The sequence below is a fragment of the Vicia villosa genome, linkage group LG6 (assembly GCF_029867415.1).
Source record: "Vicia villosa cultivar HV-30 ecotype Madison, WI linkage group LG6, Vvil1.0, whole genome shotgun sequence".
In the NCBI taxonomy this organism is placed as follows: domain Eukaryota; kingdom Viridiplantae; phylum Streptophyta; class Magnoliopsida; order Fabales; family Fabaceae; genus Vicia; species Vicia villosa.
The window spans coordinates 151,739,582-151,753,986 of NC_081185.1; the positions used below are offsets into that span (position 1 = coordinate 151,739,582).

At 30.8% G+C, this 14,405-nt stretch overlaps 1 protein-coding gene across 1 annotated transcript; it reads right to left on the reverse strand.

The window, feature by feature from the left end:
* Nucleotides 1-7,200: 7,200 nt before the first annotated feature.
* LOC131615003 (uncharacterized) lies at nt 7,201-7,932 on the reverse strand. The gene has a single exon (XM_058886525.1). The coding sequence runs from the start codon at nt 7,930-7,932 to the stop codon at nt 7,201-7,203; it is 732 nt and encodes a 243-aa protein (XP_058742508.1).
* Between the last annotated feature and the right edge of the window lie 6,473 nt (nt 7,933-14,405).

Sequence of the window (14,405 nt, forward strand, 5' to 3'; positions counted from 1 at the left end):
TTGTACGCCTTTGAATTGATTATGAAGGTGTTTGAAGGCAAGGCATTTGGAGTTGCCTGATTGAAAAGGATGAAAATCCGTAGTATCGAGGCTTAGTGTGTTTTGAATGTTTGGGCGTATAACCCTGATTTGATGTGTCACCGTTAGTTGCGATGATCAATAGGTTTGATCATTTTAGTTAACGAATTAATGGGGTATTGCTGGTTACTCTGATCAATAGATTTGATCGTCGCGGGCAGCAAATTAAATGTATTTTAAGTTTTATATATTTTTTATCTCTCATCTAATGCGACTAATAGGTTTAGTCGGGTCGAGAAGAGAATTAATTAAGGGTAAATGTTTTGCCAAATGGCAGTGGGATTGGGCGAACCCTAATAATGATAACCTTACTAGGTTTTTTATTAAAATTAACTAAATAAATTAAATCGACTAATCGAAATAATCGGGAAAAGTCCTAATAATTACATCCCTAATCCTAATTATATTATCAATTTGATTCTAAAAAAATCAGATTATATACATATAGCAAATATATTAAGTTTAACCATATAATTATATAAATAATATTTATATATATATATATATATATATATATATATATATATATATATATATATATATATATATATATATATATATATATATATATATATATATATATATGAAAGAAAAAAAATATAATAGAACCTGGGCAGAATCCTGTGGGATGACCCTTTGAGGGTGCATGGTGGAACGCAGATCCTTGGACGTTGGATCACGTCTTGTGTTGCATCCAATGGTCATGATGTGAGGGTACGCCATAGTCCCCTGTTGGTGCTACGCGCTGGATCGAGAGACATGTTTTTCATAAAAAATATGTTGTAACCTGGTATCGAACCCAGGTTTGGACCATTACCAAAATACACCTTGCCCAAGCCAGCTGCGCATTCAAGTTGATTATAATCCAAAAGCCAATAATGAAAAATAAAATATGAAATAAATAGGATTTAAAAGAAAACGAGTCAATGTGTGGGTCTTCTTGAGGATGCGCGGTAAGCCAGCGTTCCCTGAACCCTTTGATTCATCTCGGCGTTGATCCTTTGGCTGCAGATTGAGGGTGCATAATAAGGGTAATCACAGGATCAAAGGTCCTTGTGTCTAACATGTGGCCATCAAGAGGCCACATGGCAAGACTCTGACGGTTCCGGGAGAAAATTATCTCCAACCTTATCACACTCCCCTTCTTGTTTTTCATTCAGCTCTATCTTCCTCCCTCTTTGTTTCAGACCCAGAGCCACAACAAAACTTTCCTACATCAAAATCCAAAAAAATTTGAATCAAATCTCTTCTTCTTGCCGTGAGTTTCCGTATGAGCTCCTTATCTTCTTCGGCTTTGGATCTCTTCCTTTCTCGCGATCTACAAATATGCAAAGGAGAAAACGTGTTGAACGGAATCGGTTCAACCAATCGACCAAGTCGCAACCCTCCTTGCTTCTTCTCTTCCTTCTTTTGTTTTTTTGTTTTTAGGTATCGAGCACACGACTTGGCTCAAGAGTTTCTCCGATCTCCTCCTCTACTTCTCCTCTGATTCCCCTTTTTTCTTTCTGATGTTAACGTTTTTAGATTATATAGTTAGGGTTAGTTTTAGTTTTAGGAATGATTAGATTGATTGTAATTGTTAGAATGATTTGATTTTGTTTCAAGATTTGTTTGGAGATTGATTCTGAGATTTGATGGTGTAATTTTTCTGATTAATGACAATATCTCCTCTTTTGTTTACATCTGATTTGCGTTATGATTGTGAGTTGATGTAATAATTGATTATTGTTTTGATTTGTTTTGGGATTTGGTTGAGATTTAGGGTTCATGGTGGATGATGGAGGTGGCTGCGGCGTCGTGAGGGCTGACTGAAGCTGGAAGGAAACGAACAGTGGCCGGGTCGGTTTGACCCAGTCCACACATGACCCAACATGCCAAAATGTCCATGCGCCAACACCTTTGGCCTAATATGCCAATGTTCCAAGCCCAATACACAATTAATTAATCCACCCTTTCAATTAATTAACGATAATAATCTTAACCTTAATAATAATAACTAATTCTTTGTGCAAATAATAATAATCCCACTAATATTAATATTTTAATTAATAAATCCTAATGACAATCCTAATAATAATGTTAACAATGATTAATTAGTAAAAATTAATAATAATCACAAAACAAATGTTAGTGAAAAGAAATGTAACCCCAAAAATGATAAAGCCCTTGTCCTAATCGGGCCCAAGTGCTTGGGTCCCAAAATACCTGTTATCCACACCTCTATTCCAATTTATAAGAGAATGGGTTTAACAATAGGAATGTTAAACCACATGACCCTTAATTTTAACTCCCTTGATAAATTATTAGACCTGAAATGATCGGGAAAATTTTAGAGTATGACACCACTACAAAAACTTATCATTGGGGAACCTTTAACCACACCGTCAATGTTACATTTAATCCATTCCACGGGAGAGGGCACCAAAGGACATCCAAAGTGCACATAGGATGAGTACCAATATCGAACGCTTTTAATACAAAAAAAAAAAACTTTTCAAAGTAGAATTGAAGCATTTAGACGTGTTATTCCCCACCCACCTAACTTGAGAAGCAATGATGTGATTTGGAGCATGTGAAAATAGAAAAACAATTGTAATTGGAACAATGCATAATAACCAATAAAGTAGTTATTGTTAAGAATAACTAGATATTGAACCTAACTTAAGTTGAATTTATGAAGCCAGCTATGAAAATGATGGAGGAAGTGGAATGAAACTTTTCTATCTTTCAAAGTAAAACTTAGTGTGTATTTTACATTTACCAAAGAGGTGTATTTATACTAGTGGAGAAATTACTATTATAATTAGTATCACTATTCTATCTTTGACAAATTATACATCACCAATAATTTGTCATTACTATTCTAAATTTGACTATTAGATAGAAATTTCTAAATAATAATAATAATATTCTTTATTATTATAACACTCCCCCTTAGAAATATCTATCATGGTGCTCCTTTGAAACCTTGTTGAGGGGAATCTTACAGGAACACACGTTGCATCGTTAAAAACCTTATAAGAAAAAACCCATTGGGATAAAAACCTTAATAAGGGAAAAAGAGTGCAACATTATGCTCCCCCTCAAAAGAACATACACAATTAGCTCTTTTTCAAAGATCTCTACGATGGCGCATTCCAATATTTTGCACATGCTTCTTGAAAACCGATGTAGGAAGTGCCTTTGTAAATAGGTCTGCCATGTTATCACATGAACGAATATATTGAATATCAACCTCTTTATTTCTTTCAAGTTCTTGTGTGAATGAGAAAAACTTGGGAGGAATATGCTTGGTTCTGTCACTTTTTATGTAGCCTTCTTTCATCTGAGTAACACATGCAGCATTGTCTTCATACAGAATTGTTGGATTATTATCAATTGGTAAACCAGACGTTCCTTGAATATGTCGAGTTACCGATCGTAACCATCTACACTCTTTGCTTGCTTCATGAAGGGCAATTATTTCAGCATGATTTGAAGAAGTTGTTACAAGTGTTTGTTTTTGCGATCTCCGTGATATTGCAGTGTTACCATATGTAAATATATATCCAGTTTGTGATTTAGCATTATGTGGATCTGTCAAGTACCCTGCATCTGCATAACCAAGCAAAACTGGTTTTGTATTGTTAGAATAAAACAAACCAAGATCAGATGTACCTCGAAGATATCGAAATATGTGCTTTATTCCTTTCCAATGTTTTTTTGTAGGGCATGAGCTGAATCTTGCTAGTAAATTTACTGCAAAAGCTATATCTGGTCTTGTATAGTTAGCAAGGTACATGAGTGCCCCAATAGCACTGAGATATGGTACTTCAGAGCCAAGATCTTCTTCATTACCTTCCTTAGGTCTAAATGGATCACTGTCAACATTGAGTGTTCTACCCATCATTGGAGTACTCAAAGGATTTGCTTTGTCCATGTTAAACCTTTTCGATACTCTTTCTATATAATTTGCTTGATGTACAAGTATACCATTTTTAGTATGCTCAATTTATAAACCAAGACAGAACCTAGTTTTTCCCAAATCTTTCATTTCAAATTCTTTCTTTAAGTAATCTCTTGCTTCCTTAATTTCTCTATTAGTTCCAATGATATTTAAGTCATCAACATAGACAGCAATTATTACAAAACCAGACATTGTTTTTCTTATAAAAACACAAGGACAAATAGGATTATTCTGATAGCCTTCTTTATGTAAATATTCACTTAACTTATTATACCACACGCGTCCTGATTGTTTTTAACCCATACAATGACCTTTGCAACTTAATTGCATACATTTCTCTAGGTTTTGATGTATCGGGCATTTTAAATCCTTATGGGATTTTCATGTATATATCAGTGTCAAGTGAACCATAAAAATAAGCAGTAACAACATCCATAAGATACATATCAAGATTGTTAAATACTGATAAACCAATTAAATAACGAAAACTAATGGCATCCATAACAGGAGAATATGTTACCTCATAATCAATTCCTGGTCTTTGGTAAAAACCTTGTGCAACAAGACGAGCTTTGTATTTTACAATCTCATTTTTCTCATTTCGTTTTCTTACAAAAACCCATTTATACCCATCTGCTTTTACATCTTTTGGTAAAACCGTGATAGGGCCAAATACTTTTCGTTTTTTAAGAGAATTTAATTCAGTATCTACTGCATCTTTCCAATTTTTCCAATCATGTCAATTTTGACATTCACCCATAGTTCTTGGTTCATGATCATCGTTTTCATTCATTATTTCACATGCAACTGAGAATGAAAATATCTCATCAATATTCATACCTTTTCGGTTCAACAGATTTCCTGTATTAACATAATTAATTGAAATCTCGATATCATTCTTGTTTTCAGCTTCATAATTGATGATCTCATTATCACCATCTTGTGCTTCTTCGAGAGCACTATTTTCAATTGTGGATTTATTATTATTATTATCTAGTGTCTTTTCAAGATCATTTTCAATCAAATCCACCTTTTCTATACCCTTTCTTTTTCGGGGACTCTTGTCTTTGGATCCCATAGGTCGGCCACGCTTCAAGTGTTCCTTAGATGTACTTGCTACATCATTTAGATTTGAAAACTCAACCTAGCTGGGACATTTATTGCCGGTACATGTGACTTTGTCACTATTTTCAAATCTGTAAATGAATCTGGCAACTGATTTGCTAAATCTTGTAAATGGACTATTTTCTTTACATTTTCTTCCCATGATCTATTATATGGGTCTAAATGTAATAAATGGGGCACATACCATGTTATGTCCTTTTCTACCTTTTTATTTTCTCCCCTAGCATTGGAAATTTTGTCTCGTCAAAATGACAATCAGCAAATCTTGCCTGAAAAACATCACCTGTTAGAGGTTCAAGATATTTAATAATAGATGGTGATTCATATCCCACATATATTCCTAACCTACTTTGAGGTCCCATATTTGTTCTTTGTGGTGGAGATATTGGGACATATACTGCACAACCAAATATCTTTAAATGAGAAATATCTGGTTCCTTACCAATTGTAAGTTGATAAGGGGTATGTTTATGATCAGCACTTGGCCTTAGACGGATGAGTGCTGCATGACCCGAAACTGTAACTGGTAGTTTAGTTTTCATTATTAATGGTCTAGAAATATATTGAAGACGTTTGATTAATGACTCTGCTAAACCATTTTGTGTATGTACATGAGGAACAGGGTGTTCCACAGTAATTCCAATTGACATGCAATAATTATTAAATGATTCAGATGTAAATTCACCTGCATTGTCAAGTCTAATTTTCTTTATAGTGTAGTCAGGAAATTGAGCTCTAAGTTTAATAATTTGTGCAAGAAATTTAGCAAATGCCATATCACGACTTGACAATAAGCATACATATGACCATCTACTAGAAGCATCAATTAATACCACAAAATACCTGAATGGTCCTGACGGTGGATGGATAGGTCTACATATGTCTCCTTGAATTCTTTCAAGAAATGCAGGCGATTCTGTCTGAATCTTTCCTGGTGAATGCTTTGTTATTAGTTTGCCAAGTGAGCAAGCTTCACATGGCTTATCATCTTGTGTAAGTTTTAAACTTTTCAATGGATGACCATGTGTACTTTCAACTATTTTACGCATCATTGTTGAACCAGGGTGACCTAAACGGTCATGCCATAAAATCACAATTTTGGGATCTTCTTTTACTACTAAATTGCATTCAATTTCATGTATATATGTGTAATGTAAACCAGAAGGCAATTTTGGTAGTTTTTCTAAAATTTTCTTCTTTCCCAAAACATTAGAAGTAATATTAATGTATTTCATATTACCTTCAGTTTCAGTTTCAGTATCGTATCCTTGACGATATATGTCATTAAAACTTAACAAATTTCTCTTTGATTTTGGAGAGTATAAAGCATTGTTAATGACAAATTTTGTCCCATTTGGTAATATGAACATAGCATTACTTGTTCCTTCAATCAAATCTGCAGGACCTGAAATTGTATTTATTACACCTTTAGTATGGTTTATTTCAGTAAAACATTTCTTACTTTTGAGGATTGTATGAGTAGTCCCACTGTCCGGAATGCAAATGTCTTTGACATGTTCCATGTCTAACCTTCTTAAAAATAAAAATAAGATTAAATAGATCGTAAATCAACACCATATTTATTAAACATAATATATATTAAACAACATAATATTTATTAAACGACATACAAATTATTAAGTTAATACATATTCAGATAATACACACATATCACACATTATTCAAACAGTTCCTTAATCCATTGATCCTTCAACGAAGTCAGCAGTTTCAAAATATGTATTATCATTGCCGGGTTCAATCTCATTAAAATTAACTTCTTTTCCTTTTTCTTCCACAGATGCCATTTGTCTTTTGCACAAATGATCTGGTGTTCTACAAACCTTAGACCAATGACCTTTCTTTCCGCATCTGAAACATACATCCTCATAGTTTCTCGAGGGACCTTCTTGGATATACTTTCCCTTTCCTTGATGATTCCAATTATTCTGGTCATATCTGGGAGATCTATAATTATTAATATGACCTCGTCCACGTCCTCTACCACGAAAATGGTTTCGACCGTGGAAAAAATTTCGGCCATGATATCCTCCTCAACTATGACCATCAAAACGAGTACGACCATTATTACCATCAAAACGAGCATGACCACCACGTTTCTTGAGACGATTAAAACCACCACGTCCACGATTAAATGTTGTGACATTAATTTCAGGATATGTTATTGTTCCTGTGGGTCCTGACTGGTGGTTTTTTATAAGAAGTTCGTTGTTTTGCTCTGCCACTAGAAGGGCTGCAACTAAATCAGAATATTCAGTAAATTCCCTCATTCTGTATTGTTGTTGCAACAATACCTGGGATGCATGAAAAGTTGAAAAATTTTTTTCTAACTTTTCCTTTTCAGTTATAATTGTGCCACAAAATTCCAGTTGTGCTATAATCTGGTGCATAGCAGAATTATATGCAATGACACTTTTGTAGTCTTGGAATCTTAACTTGTTCCACTGATCCATTAATGAGGGTAACAAGACTTTTTTCTGATGTCCAAATCTTGCTTTAATTTTGTCCCACAAAATCTTGGGATCTTTAGCATTTGAATATTCTGTTTGCAGTCCATCATCAAGATGGTGCTTGATTATTCTATTCACTTTTGATTTTCTCTTTTCCATCTCATCTGGGTCGTCTGTTGATTTTCCAGTATTGTCTCCTTCAAGTATTTTGTTAAGGCCCTCACATGTAAGGTACTCAATTAGATTGTTGTTCCACATTATGAAGTTGTCTCCGGTTATGCTTAGAATTTTGAATTGATGCTTAAGATTTGACATGATTATATCTATAATTCAGATGAACATAATCAATATTTAAAAACTAAAAGAAATATCAATTTTATTCAATCTCAAAATTCATGATTACATATTATTTAAAACCTCTACTAACAAACCAATCTATGATAAGTAGTGGTAAGACGACGATTATTATTAAAGCTACAAAATCATTACCTAATTCTTCATGCATAATAAGACTGAAAATTAAAAAAAATGATGACAATGAGGGTGATGAGGAAAATAAGAAAATCAGCCATTTGAAAAAAAAATTGTAGGTAGATGTTTTGAGAATGATGTGAAAATTATGAAAGGAGTTGAAGTGTTTATAGAGGTAAAAATGAACGTTATATTACCGTTGGGGAAAAAGAAAAAGAAAAAGAAAAAGGTTGATTAAAAGAATATTTAAACCAAAAATTAAGTGTGTTAAAAAAATATGATTGTTATAAGTGTTGGAGATAAATATAATCTATAACATATAAGGTAAATGAACACATATGATAAAAATTAGTACATACGTATGGGGTTTTAGACCTCCACTGAATATTAAAAGAATATTTACATATGGAGTCTCAGACTTCCATTGAATATATAAGTTAATATCTGCAAATGAGATTATGACCTCCACTGAAATATAAAAGTTAGTGTTTGCATTAGGAGTCTCAGACTTCCATTAAATATAAAAGTTAGTAACTGGATATGAGGTTTTTAAACCTCCACTAAATATAAAAGTTAGTAGCAACATATGGTGGTTTTTAAACCTCCACTAAATATAAAAGTTAGTAGAAACATATGGTGGTTTTTAAACCTCCACTAAATATAAAAGTTAGTAAATATATAAATATAAATGTTAGTAATGGTATATGGGGTTTTAAACCTCCATACAAAGTTTATAATAAAAATAGCCACACTAGTTATAAATCACTTGACTGGTTGCCAGTTTTCTATAACCGGGGCAAAATAAAAAAATAAAAATAAAAAGATTAAAGTGATAAGTATAGAATATATACCTAGTGTAGTAAACACTTTTGATAGAAACCATCGTGCTGATAACGTGTTAAGAATAACTAGATATTGAATCTAACTTAAGTTGAATTTATGAAGCCAACTATGAAAATGATGGAGGAAGTGGAATGAAACTTTTCTATCTTTCAAAGTAAAACTTGGTGTGTATTTTACATTTACCAAAGAGGTGTATTTATACTAGTGGAGAAATTACTATTATAATTAGTATCACTATTCTATCTTTGACAAATTATACATCACCAATAATTTGTCATTACTATCCTAAATTTGACTATTAGATAGAAATTTCTAAATAATAATAATAATAATATTCTTTATTATTATAACAGTTATCATTTATTGAGAGAAATTTGACAAATTATACATCACCAATAATTCGTGAGTGAGTCACCCCATTTTATTTAAATTTAGTCCAAATATGCATCTCCAAAATATTTCGGAGGTGCATTTCCATAACATGGAAAGAGAGAGTATTGGCAGCCATTAGTCAAATGCACATTATTAGTAAAAAACCATGTCCTAACTTAATTTGCCGAGTCATCAATTCGGAGGTCAATATGATGGGCATTTTTTACATAGGAGTATTTCTTTATGAAAAACACACATTGTGAAAGACACGCCACATACTCACATAAAATCTTAAGATGTGTTTGTTTCATGGTTTAAAATTATATTTTTTGAAATAATATTCCTAAGATTATTATTCTTGGTAATATTGTTCCAACCTATGTGTTTGGTAGGAATTTAAATTACTAGGAGTGATTATAAGTTTTGTTTAATTTTAAATTAAAAAAAAATAGTAAATATGAGTGATAGTGGAAAGTTAGAGCTGGTTGAACTTATTTCCATGGGAATGTTATATTTCTATCATTAATGCATTGAAATAAGAATAGAAAAACCATGTGTAAATAATATTCCTTGAAATACAAAATTCTCTGAAATAATTTTTTAAAACTTGAATCAAACATGGGAATATTGCATTTTTATAGTCCTATTTCCAGGAATTTTTACGTAGTGTTGAAACAAACACACCCTTAAAGGTAATAGGTGTATAAGTTCTCTTACTTATAAATGTTCAATTCTCTACTTTTCTAATCAATGTGCAACTTCCTCACACTTTATTTTCTCAACATTTTCAACTCACACTTGTTATTCTCAACACTTTTTCTCAAGTGTGAGTCTATCCACAATGCTTCTCCTCAAGTAAAAGCTCTTTCATCCTCATACACTTGTAGCGCCACTTTTCAACGAGACACCTCCTACTCTCATTTGATACAAGTAAGTTTGTTCTTCACTTGAACCAAAGGCTCATGATACCACTGTTGGGTCCTCAATTCTTTGGGGGTCATCATGAGTGGGCCTTTTTTACATTGGATTTTTTTATGAACAACACATATTGTGAGACACACACCAGATACTCATTCGAAACCTTAAGGTAATAGATGTGTGAGTTCTCTCACTTATAAAAGCTCAAATCTCCACTTTTTTAATCAACGTAGGACTTTCCCACACTTTGCTTTCTCAACATATACAACTCGCAATTGTTATTCTAAACATGATTGAGTACAATTGACTTCTTCATCATAAGTTGCCAACCAATGGTCAATGGAAAATAAGGAGTTTCTCGTTCCCTTGCAAATAAGCTCTTCGTGGTTTGGCGGAGGAAACAGAAACTCATTTTTTTAGTGTGGTTATGTTGTGAAGCATTGGAGTTGGTAGAAAAATATGCTCAATATTTCGTCTGTAATTCTTGGTTGGTCGGATATTTGGAGGATTTTATGCAACGATGGTGCGACTCAGTGTAAGGTAATTTTTATAGCTGCTTTCATTTGCCTTCTTAATTCGATATGAAAGGCTCATAACATGGTTAGATATAATGATTCTTTTATCAACTTCTCTTCTAATTCTTCAATTCTGGCTGCGGTTTTCATTTCTGGTAAATCTGAGTATGCATGTTTTGTGATCCTCAAGAAATTTAAGGCAATCATTCGACCTCCGCGTGCTCCTTATATTCTTGAGGTTTTATGGCAGCCCCTTCCAAGGATTGGATAAAGTTGAATTGTGATGGAGCTTCAGCCTCCCGTTTCGGTCTTTCTGCTCGTGGAGGTTTAGATAGAGATAATGGTGGGTGTTGTTTGGGAGCTTTTGCTTCTTTTTGAGGTGTCTCGAATTCTCTCATTGCCGAAATTTCGAGTGCTACGCAAGCAATTGAGTTCATTCATGAGAAGAATTGGAGTAATGTTTGGTTGTAAACAGGCTCGATGGCGGTGGTTAAAGCATTTAATCGTCCGTATAGTGTTCCTTGGATGATTAGAAATAGATGGATTAACTGTATTAATTTAGTCTCTCATTGAAAAAAATTTGTTTCTCATATTTTTAGAGAAGGAAATAGTTGTGCAGATGTCCTTAGTAACTTAGATTGTCTTTGTCTGATACTACTCATTTTTACTATCTCCTTTTATTTTTAAAGGCAAATTTAATAAATAATATACTTGGTTTGACTTTCTTTAGGTTTATATCAGTTTGAGAGGGACTTGGTATATTGTCTTCCTTCTCTTTTTATATTTTGTTTTTTCTTTTTATTATGGAAAAAAAGTCTTTCATATTTAAAAAATAATTTATTATATGATATTTTATTTTATTTTACATATAAAATTTATGTCTAACGCTTAATATTAACTCATAAAAATTATGTGGTATAACAATATTAAAATAACATTTTTTTTTTGGTAGTAGAAAATAACATATTTATGTCAAGCATAAATATCATACAAACTATATATTTTTATTATTATTTATAACATGCATACAAAAAGTAGTCACATGTAATGGTTATGAGGTTGTGCGAAAAATATGTGCAAATTATGAGAAATTTCATATTTGTAGAAAATGCATGTGCCGTATAAATATGAATATATCCTAATATTTAAAGCTTTTGTATGAGTTTTCTTATTAACGTTTCTTTTACCATTTTGTTTGTAAAAGTATTTTATTTTCTCTCGATTACTTTGCTTATTATTAATATTTTTTTTGGTAAGAACTAAAATTTGTAGGTCGGAGTATAACACTTCTTTTAGAAAAATTCTTCATAATTATCTCACTATCTCAATTTTTAAAATTTAATTATTACATTTGTTTTGTGTTAGAATTAAAAATTATAGCTAGGAGTTTGAGAATTGATTACAAATATAAAGTTTTAATGTTTTGTTTTGTAAAATATAATTTATTTTTATAATGAGATATTTTAAATAATTAGTTAGGAGTTGAACACATGATCATAAGAAGATGAAGCTTTTTCTTTTAAAAGTTAAATGTATAATTAAAATAAAAATAAATTATATAATAAATAATCATATCAATATCAATTTGGTTAGTTTAGTTATTTTTATCATGTGTATGTAGCTTTATTTTTCCAATATTGTTTATTTTTTAAATTAACAAAAAATATCTTTAAAATATATTAATTAAAAAATATTCTAAAATCATATAATAAAAAGAATGGTTATGAAGTAAAGGGAAATAATAAAAACAAATCATTAATAAAAAATTACTAACTAAAAAACAAAAATAAAAGATTAATGGAGGGAAGTTTAGATTTTACTTACTAATGAGAGAAATTTCCGTCTTTACTAAATAATTCAAAAATAGTTAGAAAATCTATATTTAACAAACAAAATGTCTGTTTTTAATTTTATTTTTAAAATGTGTCTAGTTTTTGGGAGATTAACTTTTACTAAAACATTTTTAAAAAAATAGTTAAATAAATAAGTAGTGTAAAACTATATATTTTATAAAAAATTTAAGAAAAACATAGCTAGTTAGAGAAAAATCAAATTTTAATAAATATTTATAAACAAATAATTATAATATTTCAAATAATGTTTTAAAATTTTAAAGGTGACATAAAAAAATTGAACTTTATATTTCTTATGAAATATTTAAGTGTTATATTTATGCTATATATAAGGACGGATCAGCTAGTGGAGCATGTAGGCATTTGCCCCCACTACAATTTTGCAATTGTTTATTATTGATATAGTCCTATATTGTATTAGTTTATTATCAAATTAATTAGTTTTGTGTTCAATTTCTACAATAACACAACTCAACCTAAGATTTTTTTCATAGGAAACTCCTTCTATTATAAATAGTTTTGGTGGAAACTTTTTGTCCTACCTTTATGATTGTACTTTTTTGTATTAACAATTAATTAATAAACTTTGAATAAATAATCCTACAATAAAATTAAAATTTTTATATAACAACTATCATGTTAATTTATAAATAATATTTTATATTTTTAATGTTATTTTAATATTAAATTTATCCCACAATTAGGGGTGGGAATAGGCCAGGCCGACTAACAGGGGCCTACGGCCCAGCCTACATAGGCCTAGGTCAGACCAGGCTTTTTAGATAAATAGAAAAGGCCTAGGCTTTTTTATAAGCCTATTTAGCTAAAAAGGCTAGGCCACAAGCCATATAAAAAGCCTTTTAAGCCTAAGAGGCCGGCCTATTTAAATACATATGAATAATTTTATTATTATTATACTATATTTTTTACTTTGAATTAAAAATATAAAAATAAATTTTAGTTATCTTGAAGAAATTATGAAAATAAGATGAAAAGAATCTTATAAACAATGTCATAAGTTGTTTCGATAAGTTCTCTCAAACAAATAATATCACAAAATTGATGCTATTAGGTAAACTCAAATAAACTAATGCAAACAAACATTTAATCTCATTGATCTTTTAATTTGTTAGTCTATATAAAGACGAGTTGAATGACTTATTTACAAATGTTCAAATGAAATAGGCTTTTAAGTAGGCTAATAGGCCAATCAGGCCTTCAAAAAGGCCAGACTCAGGCCAAAAAATAAGCCTATGATAGGCTATAGGCCAGGCTTAGGCTTTGAATATTATAGCAGGCCAGGCTCAGGCTTGGCAAAGCCTAGCTCGGCCCAGCCTATTCCCACCCCTACCCACAATATAGAACTTCTGTATGTATATTATATGGCCACAATATAGAACTTCTGTATGTATATGATATGTGAAGTTAGATTTATTAAATCTAATAACCGAAATAAAAGTAAATATTTTATTTAAACAAATTTTTTTAAATGATGATTTTTTTATATTTATCACATTTAAACCTTTTTATTTAATTAAATATTGGAAAGAGCTAAGTTAGCTTTTTTTTTTCTTTAAAAGATAAAATATGACTCCTTATTAGAAGGTTAATTTTTACAAATAAGTAAAAATAGTCGATTAAACATTTAATGAAAAATATTTATTTGTATTTTATTTTAAAAAATATATTTTTATTTAGAAGAAGGTTAACTTTTATTTATTGATTAAATAATAATAAAAATAGTTAGTAGAAAAATCTAAAAAATATATTGTTTATTTTATAAATCTTTAATTAAAAAAGAAAAAAATGTTAAGAA

Coding starts and splice junctions, on each gene's coding strand:
- LOC131615003 (XM_058886525.1), bottom strand. CDS start 7,932: ATGTCAAATCTTAAGCATCAATTCAAAATTCTAAGCATAACCGGAGAC.